A 14579-nucleotide genomic window follows, 5' to 3' on the forward strand; every position below is an offset into this window, starting at 1 on the left:
TATGGTTATCAAACTAGCATACTGAATATGACTTAATAAAAACATTTACTATAGCAACCATAAGCCATATTCACGTTTCATTTTTTTTGAAAAAGCATAAATGCACAAGATTTATAGAAATATATGCTGTGCATGAAATTTTTATAAAGCAAATGATATTTTAAATGCACCTCAAAGTCTTGTTGTGAGGGAAGTGCAAGTTTGGTTATCTAAGGGGAACACCTCTACTATTAAAAGTCAGCAAATACTTTAAACATCTATGGAGGCAAAATTACCAATGTCAGGAAGGTTGCTTCACATAAAAGAGCTGTCAAGGAAAAGGCTCAAACCCTTGACTGCCTCCCAAACAGGCAAACATGTCTTGGGAGTGTCTGGGAGGTACATTTTGTATGCAGTGGAGTTATTTCACATGCATGTAAGACACAAGTTGAAATTGGGTTGGTATTTCTGACTTTCTCTCCCTTCTCTCTCAATCTGAAACATTCTGGAAGGTGTCTGTGTGCCTCACACATAAGAATCTTGCTGCTCTAGTGTGAGTCTAATGTGCAGAGATAAGTTGTTTGCTGCAACGTGTCCCCTTACCAGAAGCCAACTCCTTCAAAGAAACTATCAATCAGCTCAATGCTGGAGGGAAACTGGCTTTTATACTGTCCCTTATGGGGATTCAAGACATTTTCAAGGGTAGTTCTGATGACTTGACTGTTGGATATTGTCCCTTGCTCAGAACTCTTGAGTTAGATGCTACTACACAAGCTGTTCCTTTGCTGAAAATATGCTCCTTTAGCAGGTTCTGCCTGTCTCCAGAGGGTCCCACGGAAGCAGCTGTGGAAGTAGAGCCTGGCTTTAAGGTTAAACTATAGCTAGAACAGCTTGCTGTATGGCCAAGCACTGAGGCAGTCTCAAACAGCTGACCTGAGTTCTTGGGAGTTTGTCCTTCAAGCACAAGAAGGAGAGTCATGACAGGAATCTAAGAGTATAAAACTGCCACCCCCACTGCCTGGCTTGGCCAGCCCTGGGACTCACTTAGACTGGTGGATGAGAGTGGCAGACAGCGACCAGAGGCTTACCTGACAGGGTGGAGCTGCTGATGGTGCTGGCTGGGGTGGTGACCTCAGGTTCCTCCTGAGCACACTCTTCAGGAGGAAGGGCTGGCTTCCCAGGCTCCTCATGAGGGTCTCCAGGACAGGGAGTGGCTTCATCTTGTTCTCCCTCTGCTGAAATTGCCAGTTTGGGAAGTAGACCAGAACTGAGTTTATGTCTGTTGCTTTCAGTATCTGAAGAGTTGGATGTCGATAACTGTTGCCTTAATTATAAACAAAAACAAAGTCAAATACACCAGGAAATTGTGTTAGAGGTAAATTTTGGAATGAATCATGTGGAAATGGAACTTGGACAAGCCTAATGAAGACATGTGTCATGTGGTGGTACTTAAGGTGTGTACCCAGAGCACCCCATTGGCATGTCCAGGGAACTTACTAGAAACACACAGGACCAATCCCAAGACCTTCTAGATCAGAGGCTCTGGGTTGGGCCCAGCCATCTGTGTTTAAGCAGGGCCCCAGGTGATTCTGATGTTTACTAGGGTTTAAGAACCATTGCCCTAACAGCCACTATTAAAAGAGTACTTAGGAGGCATCTCACATACACTTCAGAATATTCCGAACTCCAGCTTAACGTTTCCGTGGATGGCAAGGTTGTGCTTTTGGTTTTGTCCCCAGAGTCTTCTTTTTCTTCTCCTGAATTCTGAGTTATTCGATCTATACTGCTAAAGACCTGGAAGGAAAATAATCAGTGCCTGTTAATATCTTCTAGAAAGAGCTTGTCAAAAGCCAAAAACCAAAAAACCAAACAAACAAAAAACCCCAGAAGTCTTGGGAGGAAAAACTCAGAGTATGATTAAAGTGTGAACTGGGACCAGGTATTAGGAAAGCTCTTGTAAGGTTGTTTACTTGAATCCTGAGATGAAGTATCAAGAGTGTGTGTGTGTGTGTGTGTGTGTGTGTGTGTGTTTGGGGAGCTACAAATTCACTCCCCTCTCTCTCCATATCTCATGGACTTTGTATCTGCAAACAAAATACTTAGATGCATTGGGGTTTCTAAGTCCTCAGGATCAATACGCCGCCTCTTGGATTACTTTTAACCATGAAGTCAATGAGAAAATAAAATAACAGAGAAAAAAATGGTATACTGGCTACTAGTCAGGGGTAGGAAAAAGAAAAATGAATTGGAATTGAGTGTGATGAGAAGAATAGATAATCTGTTTTGAGATTGGGTGGGGATGAGAAGATCACCTGGGAGGAGGGTTTCAGTACATACTTGGTGCTAAGAACCAGACTTATTTGTCTTATAAATCATATACACAGGCAGCTTCCTATGTTGCTACTGAGATTCCTGAAGAGGTTCAGGGGTTAGGCAAATCTAAGTTTCAGCCCATTTTTCTTCTCCTTGTTTTTTTTTTTTTTTTTTTTCTTTTCCCAGTATTGGGGATTGAACCCAGGGCTTCACACAAGCCAGAAAAATATTTTGCCACTGAGCTATTCCTCCAGCTTTTCTTTTTTTTTTTTTTTTTTAATTTTTTATTTTGAGACAGGGTTTTGGGAAATTTCCAAGGCTGGCTTGGAACTTAAGATCCTCCCCTGCCTCAGCCTCCTAAGTAGCTGGGATTATAGGCATGCATCATGGAGCCAAGTAATCTCAGCCCATTTTTTAATCTTTCCTGTAAAACAAGGGTGCTGGGAGCCCAGAGCTGGGAGCAAGCCCCACTGCCTCATATTTGGCTATTCTCATGGGTACCACTATGACACCGCTACAATCTACCAGGACACAGAGGAAAAGAATAGGCTTAGAGACAGGAGACAGGAAAAAGAAAAAACCTTCCAAGGCAAAGAAGTAAATAGTATTTGGAGTGGTCTTTGTGGGCCACAGAACAGATCAAGCTCTAAGCACTCATTTAGAGTTAGCAAAGCCTTTGTATTGGCTCTGGGACTGACTTGCCACCACCCTCTCTTGGGAAATCTCTCCCTCTGTCATTGCCACCACTACAGAGAGGGTAGTGCTGGCCAATTTGCAGGTACACTCTAGGTAATCATTTAGAAAAAGCTATAGAGCACGTCCAAATCATGAAATGCTACAAAAAAGCTAAACAATAATCATGTAAAGTGCCATGGCAACAGAAAATATGTAGCAACTGAAAGTGGCAAGAGAGAGACTCTGTAGGGTGGTGGGCAGGTCTATTTCCATTTTTTCCTAGGACCCTACCCTGTCTCAAAACTTGTTTTTGTTTTTTTTTTAAAAATATTAACACTGTTAGTAAAAAGGCATCTTTATATCAAGCATCTCCAAAATTCTAGCCTGATTCCTACTGCCTTTTCAATTTGACTTATAATCTCTACTCCTGGTAGGCATACTGGTAAGTCACACTGGGTAGACAGCCACAGAGATGAGTACTTGGGGCAAGTCTATGCCTCCAAAAGAACGTTTTTTAATTGGTGGGGAGAGAAAGATACTACCACACTAGGGTAGGGCCTGCTGACACCATCATGACAAGGTCATCTTCCCTAAACAAAAGGAATTTAAGTCCAGGAGACGTCAAACCCCAAAAGGGGCATGTGGTTCTCCGATTCAGTCCAGCTATATAGGGTCCCAAGTACTGGCCACAGGGAGCTTCTCCCAGAGACTGTATTTGATGCCCCATCTTACTTACTTTTGAAAACCTGTGTGAACATGAGGAGAACTGCCTTATCTCCACATTAAAATCTTCATCATTAGTATCATCTTCTTCTTCAGTTTCCATATGATGATACTTCTCTGACCGAGCTGTAGAGAAATGTTTAGGAACAGTTCCAATTACTCAAAATGTCTGCTTTCAATTTAGCTAATTATGAATCTTTGTATCAAAGCAACATTGTGTTTAAGAACTTGTAGGTATGAGATTGGAAGGCTCAATAACAGAGATGATTTTTTTTTTTTTTTTACAAAATAAAGGCCAAACAGTGTCTTATGTCGGATAATACACATACTATCAAAATAACTTGTGTCATCCTCAGATTCCAGTTGGGGAATAAATTCTGCCTTCTGTCTCAGCAAACTGTTCCAGTCTAAAGAACGGAAGAAGCGATGCTGCTTGACTTCGTATGCACCACCTGGAAGAGAAGAGGGTGGAGACAGAGCAAAGTGGTAAACTATCCTCCAAGTCGAGGTCTTAACAGCTGAAACATTAACTGGCAGAGAAGTAAAGACATCATGGAAATCACACTTGTTCATTCTACAACCAAAACTCGAAAAAAAAAAAAAGTTCTATAATTTATCAGCAGGAGATCAGATTTTGCTAACAGCAGTGGCTATGGCAGTTTTTCTTTGTTAATTTTTCCATGACTTCTTCCATTTTTCAAAGGTTAGTGACGTGGCCACTTAAAAACACATTATGCTGAACCTGGGGATGTGGACGCATGTTGGCCCAAAGCAGGCTTACTCATTACAAACCCAAAATTCTAACAAGGTGCAAAATGTGCTCACATCAATATTTCCTCTGGGGTAAGGTTAATAATGATGAATTTTTCCTAAATACTATATAATGGTTACCATTCAATTTTATTGGATTGCTCATTAACATATGTAGGCATTAGATTCTGTGGCTTAGATTCTTAAGTAAGGAACTTACAAACCTGTTTGATGGATTTATAATGCATTCAATAAAAATGAATCACGATTCCTAAGGTTTTTTTTTTTTTTTTTGGGGGGGGGGTAGTATACCAGGGATTGAACTCAGGGGCACTCAACCACTGAGCCACATTCCCAGTCCTATTTTTTATTTTATTTAGAGACAGGGTCTCACTGAGTTGGCTTAGTGCCTTGCCACTGCTGAGGCTGGCTTTGAACTCGCGATCCTCCTGCCTCAGCCTCCCAAGCTGCTGGGATTACAGGCGAGCACCACTGCAACCAGCAATTCCTAAGTTTTAAGCTCCTTTTTGCCAAGTCAGCATGATAGCACAATGTGAGATATTTTTAATTCAGTTCATGATTTTCAATAGTGATTTTGAAATGCAGGCTCATATAATATACTAACACTATGACCATATCAAGAGAAGAGGGTACAAATTATAAAATCATAGCGCAGGAATCCAAACTGCCTCCAGCACACAAAGTTGATGAGAGATTTCTCAAAAGAGCAATACTAGGGTCTACTCAGACTCTCTGCCTCTAGTTGGAATATAAAAGCTTCTTCCTTGTGGAGTCGCACAGGCATCTCATCCTGTCCTCTGAGGGATACAAAAGAAACAGAATAGGAAATGGAAGTGGTATGGAAATTGGGCTGTGAGTCCCTTGAGAGAAGGGGTGCTGTGGCTCTGTCCTTCTAGCACAAGGCACAGTTTTGACTCTCGCTTGAAACCCGGGAAGGAGAAACCGGTGCTCCGGAAACAACTTCAGAGAGAGAAAAGTAAACCAATCGAAATCATCCCAAAGAGGGGAAAAGACCTTCTTCTTTAGAAAGCACTGGATTGGAATCTTCATCTGAGTTTCTATCCAGGTGTTTTCCATATTTCTAGCTACATCCTGAAATCTGAGGTTAATGACAGCAGCAAGCAATAGCATCAGTAGTTAATGTCTTGTGGGTCGACTTTGTGCCAAGTATTGCAATGCATTCTGTAGGTATCTTGTTTCCCTTAATTAAATCATTGGAAATAACCACACAAAGGAGGAATTATCAACTCCATTTTTAGATGGGAAAACTAAGGAAAAGCAACAAAGCACATTGGGCTGAGATCCCTTCCGAGGGTAAGGAGGAGGGGCTAAACCTAGCTCTGTCTGCAACACCCAGGGCAAGTCTCAGTGTCTCAGTCCCACCCACATAAGAGAAGGCTTGCATACGTTGCCTCCACACCACCACCTCTCCTGCCTCAATCTGAAACGGATTCACAAATTCCAGTACCTGGGAGCACAGCCAATTCATTCGACTGTTCTACAGTACCTCCTCACATCCCACTCCAGTCCCTTGTAACATTCTGGCTGTTATCTCACCCCAATCCATAGCTCCGAACAGCTGCCAGTGACATTTTCTTCTAGGGCTCTTTTACTTGGAGAAGCAGAATACAAAGTCATGAGGGCTTTTTCCCTATCCAACTCCCCTACTGTGTTGACAACAAGGGGTGAACAGAGTCAAGCCCTGATGACATGCATCTCTGCACTCTCAGCCCTGCCAGGCTTCTACTATACCATAATGACTAGCATTTCAGCTGCTGTTGGTGGGAATGTATCACTGGCACACCTCTGACATTCTGGGATGCTCTACTTCACCCAGAGAAACAGTGTATCCAAGGTCAACGGCTACATGGCACTTCCAGAACATACCAGTGCCCTGCCTACCACACTCTTGGACCCAAGCTGATGAAAACCTCCACTTCCTCTTTGGACTATGACAAACTGATCTTCCCCAGGGAATCAGTCCACTGAGGATCCAGTTCACATTTCTCATCCTTTGGCCTTTGAGCCTCCCTGAGAAGGAGTGGGTCCTGTTTCTCATACATTTATGGAGAGATGAGGAAGAAAAGAATTAAAGAAATAAACTGGGGGAAAATGATCTGCTAAACTGTTCGAAAAAGTATAGGTGATGGCTTTATGAGATATATGCAAATAACTCAAGCAATGGTAGCTCTCAATGTAAGAATTCACCATGAAGGGAAGAGAAGGGAAGTTATTTCTTGATTTCCTGTTATACATGAGTTCAATGTACTAGATATCCTCATGAACATTTTTCTATTTACAACTCACAATAATCCTATGAGGTGTAGAGTGTGCCCATTTTCATAGACTAGGAAACTAAGACTCAGAGCAATAAAGAAACTGCTTGAGATCTCATAGCTGGCACATGGGAACCACCGGCACTCAGTCATGTCTGAGCAACTCTGAGATCCAGTGAGCCAGGCTGCCACTCAATTCTCTGTGAGTTCAAGAGCATAGTTCAAGGAGGGCGAGGTCCCAGACTGCAAGTTATGCTTTGGCACCAATATTCTCTCTCGAGTTTTCTCTTTTCATGGAATTTTCTTAAACATCCATTATGTTCTTCACACCCTTTTTCTCAGCCTCTCTAGTCTCTCGGGCAAATGTGCATTCGCACATTTTCACGGTGCATTATTTTGCCCGTTAAATATGCATTAAATACAAAATGCTGTCATTGGAAGCTGCGTGGCAGGCCTGTAGGATCCTCAGCCTCATTCTCCAGGCCCTACTGGGACCTGTCATGTTGGACCTGCCTGATTGGCAATCACTTCTTGACAATGCAAAGAGCTTGGACAGGGTCTTTTCAGCGTCTCTTTTATGCTTTTGCTAGGGGATTTCTCCCTCAAGCTGTCAAAGATTAAAAAGACTGAAAGCAGCAACCAGAAAATGTGCAGAGAAATAGCTTGCAGCATATGATGTACATACGTGGGTATGCTGACCACCATCACAGCCCTGTCTTATTAAGTCAAGTCCAATCAAGAATCCAGGTATTCTTGGAGGAGGGAAAAGGGCAGAATATCAAATACAAAACTCTTTAAACTGATACTTGAACATTGGAGGAATAGGGACTCTTGAGTGTGCTTTAGAAAGGATGTGCCCACTGAAATATATTTGCAGTCAGATCTTAGGAGGATATTTCTCTAAGTCAGCTGAGCTGGACATCTGAATAGATATTTGTATTATCACAAAGAAATCTTAAAATGTCATTGCTTCTCATATTTGGTTTGAGTAAAACTCACTCCTCAAAACTGTGCCCCATACATAGTCTTGACACCAATTCTTTGATGGATACTGATGTCTCTTGAACCATAAAGCACATCTGACTGCAGGCCACAGAAGGTAGAAAATAATGACTTTGCTAGTTACTTTGGACAAATGGAAAAACAAATAGGGCAGGAGGAAATATAAAGTTGGAGTTCAGCGGACTCAAAGGTAGGGATGACACCACCTTGTATGTTTCATATGTGCAAAAGGAAAGCATGAATTCAATGACAAGCAAAAAATTCAAAGTGGCACCAGTAGTATTAGACCCAGTTCTAAGAGCCTTACCTGGATGACCACTTTTATCCTCATTTATCCTGTGAGGTGTTATTACTAAAACCTCCTTTTCACAGATGAGAAAACAATGAACAGAAAGGCAAGTAACTTGCCCATGGTCACAGAGTTGAGATTTAAACTTGGGTAATCTGACTCCAGAGCTTGTGCCCTTAACCTTGATTTACATTGTTTCCCAAGTTAAAGTCCACTCATCTACTGAAAAGAGCAGAGGCACCTGGAGCTCCAGTTAAAAGGCTCAGCTCAAAAAATTCCTATGAAGCCCTGATTTTAAACCTTCTTCAATTCTCTAATGTAGTTTTTGCAAATTTTCTGTGTAAAGGGCAAAGCAGTAAACATTTTAGTCTTTGTGGGCCACAGAGTCTGCTCATGATCACTCGATTCTGCCATTTTAGAATGAAAGCAGCTACAGAGAACATGTTGAATGAATGGCTTTGTTGTGCTTCAATAAAACTTTACTTACAAAAATAGGCAGTGGACCAAATTTGGTCTATAGGCTAAATAGTTTGCTAACCTCTATGTATTATCATAAACTTTAGCTACCCAGCATTCCAATCACAAGTCAATGGGAATCTGAGGGTGAATGTGGAGAATAGTATAAATATTTGGAACTATTGCAAATGATCTTTGTCTTAAAAAAATGGGGGAGAGATTTACTTTTTGTCTTTTTTGATATTTCTATTAAAATGTGGTAGATATGAAACATTTTCTAGTAAATAATCCATATCAAGCCAACCACTTATTCTGATGAAAATTATGGATACTGGCTAGCACATGTGCATTTAGATTTAATATTTTAGTCTCATAAGGCAAATGCACATGCTTAGGCAAACTGGGATCTCTAAAAGTCTGTCTATTCAGAATACATGGAAGAAAAGGAAGCAGAAAACTGACAGCAGAACAGTTAAGAAAAACAATCAGCAAGAAACAAACCTATCTACTTCATCTTGAATAGCTGTGGCTTTTAATCTCCTTGAATCATGGCGCTGATCACCATGATATGACAGCATGGTTCAACCCCAGGCCCTGTTTCCAATAATTAGTTTGAGTACTGATAACCCCTTTCAAAGCCTGTGGATAGCAACCTGCTGGGTCAAATCTTTATGTGAATATATATTTTTTAAAAAAGTTCCACATATCTAATTCTCTATTTCAAATTACTTAAGATGTATGCTTTTTAGGACAGAAGAGTTGCATATGCCCTTGAGATTTACTTATTGAAACAAATAAGAATTTATGTTTTGCAAAACATGAAAACAAAACAAGAAAAAAATGACCCTAATGATGCTACACTGGTCTTAATCAGAAAACAAAATGCCAAACAATGTTGCTATAATGTAGTCATGTAACACATCAACTAACAGATGTTGCCTATACAAAAGCAAAACACAAAGGCCTCAGATTGATTCACAAATGCATTATTTCTTGCATATTGACAAAAATCAAAACACATGAGCTCTAACCTGTACCCAGCCTTTCCAGAGGATTCTGCCTGAGAAGCAGAGTGATTAGATCCTGGGCATCTGGTGGTGGGGCCTCATCCTTCTCAGGCCAATTGATTTCATCTGGAAAAAAGAAAAGTAGTTAATAACTATTTCTCAAAGAGTGGTCCAGGTCCCAACAGCATGGACTCACATACATATTTGCTGGAAATGCTCATCTCAGGCCCTGCTCCAGAGCTACTGAAAGGAGAATTGCATTTTAAAATCTTTGGTTAACTCCTCTACAGAGTCAACTGCGAGCAGCATTATTTTACAAGAAACAAATAGCACAGCTTTCCACACGATATGATGAAACTATTTCAATAAGCAGTATCTTTGGCAGAATTGGCTCTGGTTATTAAGAGGACTCAAATATGAAAAATTGTGGTATATATGTGTATTAAGAATTGTAATGCAAAAAAAAAAAAAGAGGACTCAATATTAAAAAAACCTCCAAAATGCCTGTGCTTCACGTGCCCACCTACTGGGGATCATCCAAAAGTATGATTTTCTCTCTTACTATCCTCAACTAAAAATTTGGCCACAACCACAGAGCTCTTTGATTCCAAGATGCAAAAAGTTATCTTGCAAAAAATATTTATAGAGACAAAGGAAAGGTCAAAATACTAAGACTGAAGAACAAGAGTAATACCCAAAGTAATCTTAATAATGGAAGTGTTTAAAATCTGTCATAAATATTAGAATATGTTCTCACTCTAAAGGAGTTTGCCTGAAGATAGGTGTGTGTGCCTGTGCGTATGTTAATGCAATAAAAACATGAGTTATTTCTGTGTGTGCCTGCCTCTAGCTTCCTCTGCTGCGGTTTAAATCTGATTTGGAAAATAAAACATGAATATGCATCTGAGCCGTAAGGCATCAAGAACAAAGCCAGCATTTGCTGCTTGTGTTAATTAAACAGTTGATTCCCCTTGCCACTCAGGCCTTGGTATGTCAGAAAACAGTCTAGTTATAAATCCATAAATAGCTCAGACATTGTATAAAGGAGTTGTACACTGCAGGCAACTCACAAATCTACTTTGTTAAAGTTTACAAATATGCCTGGCTTGCAAAGTCAATGTTAGAAAATATTGTTGTGATTAAGGGGCTCCTCATCTGCAAAGTAAATTTTTCCCATATTTCCATTGCTGGCCTATGTAAACACAGTCCAAAAAAGACTGGAGGTGGCTGATAGAGATGTCAGTGATGCCTGACAAACTTCCAGGAAGAGAGGTCTTTTTGATCTATGCTTTGGGAAAATGTATAATATCAGCAGGTAGGGTAGTGATAGATCCTATTTAATTATAATTTAGCTTTGCCACAAGCCGCATAACAATAGTGAGGGTCAGCTTACAGGCTAAGATCTAAAGGTTATTGAATTTTAAATGAAAGATGAACAGCTGTTGCAGAAATAACATTACACCATAACAACTACCAATGAAATCATTAACAATCTGTGGATTCAATTTGCTTCCTTCCCATTCTCATTATTTATTATTTGGTAGATATTTGTTTTGGGGTTTATTACATTTTTGTTAATTTCTTCATTGTGCCATTAGCCATTTTTTTCCCATTTATGTAAATGGTATCCGCATTAACCTTTCCTTCCCTGGTGCAAGTTTTCTATTATGGAAAGGAAGACCAGATGATATTTAAACCATTTGTAAATCCCACACCAATTTCTTAGGTTAAAAGAAAAAAAAAAAAAAAAAAAGAAAAAAGGCACACAATAAAAGTTGGGTACATCACTAGCACATTTTCAAATTCCATGTTAACAAAACTTTCTCAGATCAGTTTTCAACACATACTACTCTCTCGAGATTACAAAAGTCAGTTATGTGCTATGACGAACAAGTTCTTTTAATTTGTTGGCTCAACTGTTTGATAAAGGTTAATATTTTAGTAGTAAAAACTGTGGCACTTTACACATTTACATTGAATAGTTGCTTCCCAATAGTGACTTAAAGATAACTCCTGATGATATTTACCACTGATGACTTGTCCAAATAGCTCTTCTGGAGTATCCCCAAAGAATGGCACACATCCAACCAGAAATTCATAGAGGATTATCCCCATGGCCCACCAGTCCACTGGCTTCCCATAGCCCTGCCTCAGAATCACTTCTGGGGCGATGTATTCAGGTGTGCCACAGACCTGAAAGATTATTGCAATATTAGGATAACTGGAATATTAGACACGAATTAAAATGAACAAGATGACTATGAATTGTTTTGTCTAGAGTGTACCAGCTTAGCTACATGGAAACATATGGACTAAGACCTTAAAAATAGCAATCATGACACTAAGGCAAATTATCACTTTAATCCAAAGAAGAATAGTTTAAAATTCTACTTGAATTCAGTTTCAAATTGAGAATCTGACCCTGTTTGGTCATTTTACCAAATTAAAAACATTTCCAATCCTTAAATCAAAATAGCAATGCATTTTTAATCTGTCATAATCAGGGAGAGTTTTAATACTTGTAACTCTGAACTGATTCATACCATGGTATTTCATAAAGGCATGATGGTTGAGATGTGTTTACCTTAAGTAACTTTACAATGAACAGATTGTGGGCACTTGGTAATGAGGCATGCTTAAAGGGAAATGGGCCATGGCTTGGATTTTAGAACCCGTGATTGTACAATGCATCATGAGTTTCAAGAGTACTCTACTGAGACTCCTGAATTCCTTACAAAAACAGTTTTCCATTTGTCTCTCTCATACTCTCACTTGTGTGCAATTAGATCATTCGTCTTGCTAATAGACCATAATGCTGGGGGAGGAATTGTGGAAGGAGCGGACAGTTCAAAGAGGCCCAGGGAGACAAATGGGAGCAATTTGCACTTTATTAAATGTAAGGCTTATACAGACATCTAAACCAGCAGCACTAATGTGAAGACAGTATACACAAGCAGATTTCATTTTTACCGTACTTTATATTTCTCCACTGCATGGAATAGCATGTGAGCTTACCTGTTTATCCAGGAACTCTCGAGCATCCTTCTCAATATGACCCTCATAAAGATTGGTAGTCATGCTCATTAGTCCCACCTTAGATAAACCAAAATCTGTCAGCTTTATGTGCCCCATGGAGGTGACCAACAAGCTATGAAGCAAAAGGACAGAGAGAACAACAATCACTTTGAAGCTGTTTCCGTGCTTTTAGTTTCCCTTATTCCCTCATCAATTTGTAAGACTCTCACATATGTATCAGTATAAACATTATTATCTAACCTGGCCTGGAAAGAGACGTAGTCACATAAAGCTGTCAAATACTTGCCCCTAGTGGCAGAGAACAATTCACAGGGGGGGGCCCAAGACAAGGCAAACCTGATAATCTACTTGGAGGACAGTTTTTACCACACTGTGAAACTTAGACAAATTCAACTATGGAAGTTTGACTCCTTTCCAGTTTCAGAATAAGAGAGTAGAAAGGGCTATCAGTAATTTTATATCATACATCAGGAATTAAGATAAGCAACTCATCTGTGATTCAAGTGAAACAGATTAAAAACACTTGGATGGAAAAATGTATTGTTTCAGATTTCCACTTCCAGCTCTTATTTAAATTTGTACTCATTAACCACAAAACCTATATTTCTTATTTTACATGCAAGGAATTTGCAATTGAATATATTTAAAATTTTTAATTTTAATTCAAAAGAAAATATTTAAATAGTATATATAGTATTAAATAAACAAATCACTAAAGGAATAAAAGAATTTAAAAAACTACTGGAAGGAAATATAGCAAAATTCTAATTGTTTTATTTGGTAATACTATGCTAAAATTTTTTCTTCTTTTTTCCTCTGTGTTTTCCAAATTTTCTGGAATGAGGATGAGTCCATTTTATCATAATTTTTTCAAAACAATACCTTTTTAACATGTAATTTTTTTAATCATTTCAATCAGTGAAGAAAACATGAAATATTTAATAAATAGCATCAAGATGAATAGGTAGTTATTTGGGGAAAATACTCTATTTCAAATCAGATACCAAAATGAATTTCACATAAATTAAAAATTAATAAACAAAGTTTAAGTAAAATGGAATATCAAGTAAATTATTTTAAAATGGGATGGATTACCTAAGTATGATATCAAATGCAGAAACTATCATGATAGTTTCTTTCAAAAGTTTACATCACAAAGAAAAAAACTTTAAAAAAATTCACTCTGGGTTTAATCTTTTCCTCCTCTCTCTCATAAGTTATTATTATAATGCTGGCATTATAGCTTTTAAAAATTACATAAAATCGCCACATATGCTGTTAAAATAACTCAGTTTGAACATTATGGAGGAATTTAAAAATGTACAAGTAGCATTAAAACATTTTGTATACATTAGAAAACAATTGATATTTGTAAAAGGACATGTGTTTCATCAGTGTACATACTTATCTGGTTTCAAATCCCTGTGTACAATCCCATAATTATGTAGATATTCCAAGGCCAAGACAGTCTCAGCAAAGTACATCCTGGCCATATCAACAGGGAGAGGACCCATGTTTTTCATTAAGGTAGCACAGTCTCCCCCTATTAAACAAAGGGAAAAGATTTAGTAGGTACAGTGTCAACTAGGATTAACAAAGACCAACCTTTTCTTTAGCTTTCAGAATTTCAAAGCAGAACCACATTTGTAAGACATCCCATTCATAGTGGAGACTGTGTAAAGTAATCATGTTCTTAATTAAGAAGTGGAAAAAATAAAGATTTAAGATGCAGGATTTAACAGAGCAGGCTTGGCTATGAAGTAAAACTGTATTTTGAAGAACTGCTAGCATGACGTCAGGATTATGGTAACAATTTAAAATGTCAGTGTAAAACATGGATTTTGGAAATGGGCTACATGAGTCTTAATTCTAACTCTGCTCTTAAGGTTGAGCTCTTAAGCAAACCAGTCAGGGTAGTCTTGATTCCTTCATCTACAACATCAGGATAGTAATAGGGTGGAATTTTTATGAGGATTGCAACAATCTAATAATCTGGGATACTGCCCAACAATATTAGTTATTGTTGTTGTTAAAATAACCACAACAATGGTT

The 14579-nt window shown here is 38.8% G+C and overlaps 1 protein-coding gene across 9 annotated transcripts in view; it reads right to left on the reverse strand.

Moving 5' to 3' along the window:
* The window catches only part of Mast4 (microtubule associated serine/threonine kinase family member 4), a 558123-nt gene that overhangs the window by 24022 nt on the left and 519522 nt on the right, over positions 1 to 14579 (reverse strand). For all 9 annotated transcript variants that reach the window (XM_071612543.1, XM_027951609.2, XM_071612542.1 and 6 more), the window contains 8 exons: positions 13932 to 14070; positions 12507 to 12639; positions 11519 to 11684; positions 9516 to 9617; positions 4020 to 4142; positions 3704 to 3816; positions 1646 to 1773; positions 1068 to 1303 (listed from right to left, as the gene is read on the reverse strand). In XM_071612543.1, the coding sequence (XP_071468644.1) occupies positions 1068 to 1303; positions 1646 to 1773; positions 3704 to 3816; positions 4020 to 4142; positions 9516 to 9617; positions 11519 to 11684; positions 12507 to 12639; positions 13932 to 14070 (1140 nt within the window). The remainder of the gene's footprint in view (positions 1 to 1067; positions 1304 to 1645; positions 1774 to 3703; positions 3817 to 4019; positions 4143 to 9515; positions 9618 to 11518; positions 11685 to 12506; positions 12640 to 13931; positions 14071 to 14579) is intronic.

The sequence above is a fragment of the Marmota flaviventris genome, chromosome 5 (genome assembly GCF_047511675.1).
Source record: "Marmota flaviventris isolate mMarFla1 chromosome 5, mMarFla1.hap1, whole genome shotgun sequence".
In the NCBI taxonomy this organism is placed as follows: Eukaryota; Metazoa; Chordata; class Mammalia; order Rodentia; family Sciuridae; genus Marmota; species Marmota flaviventris.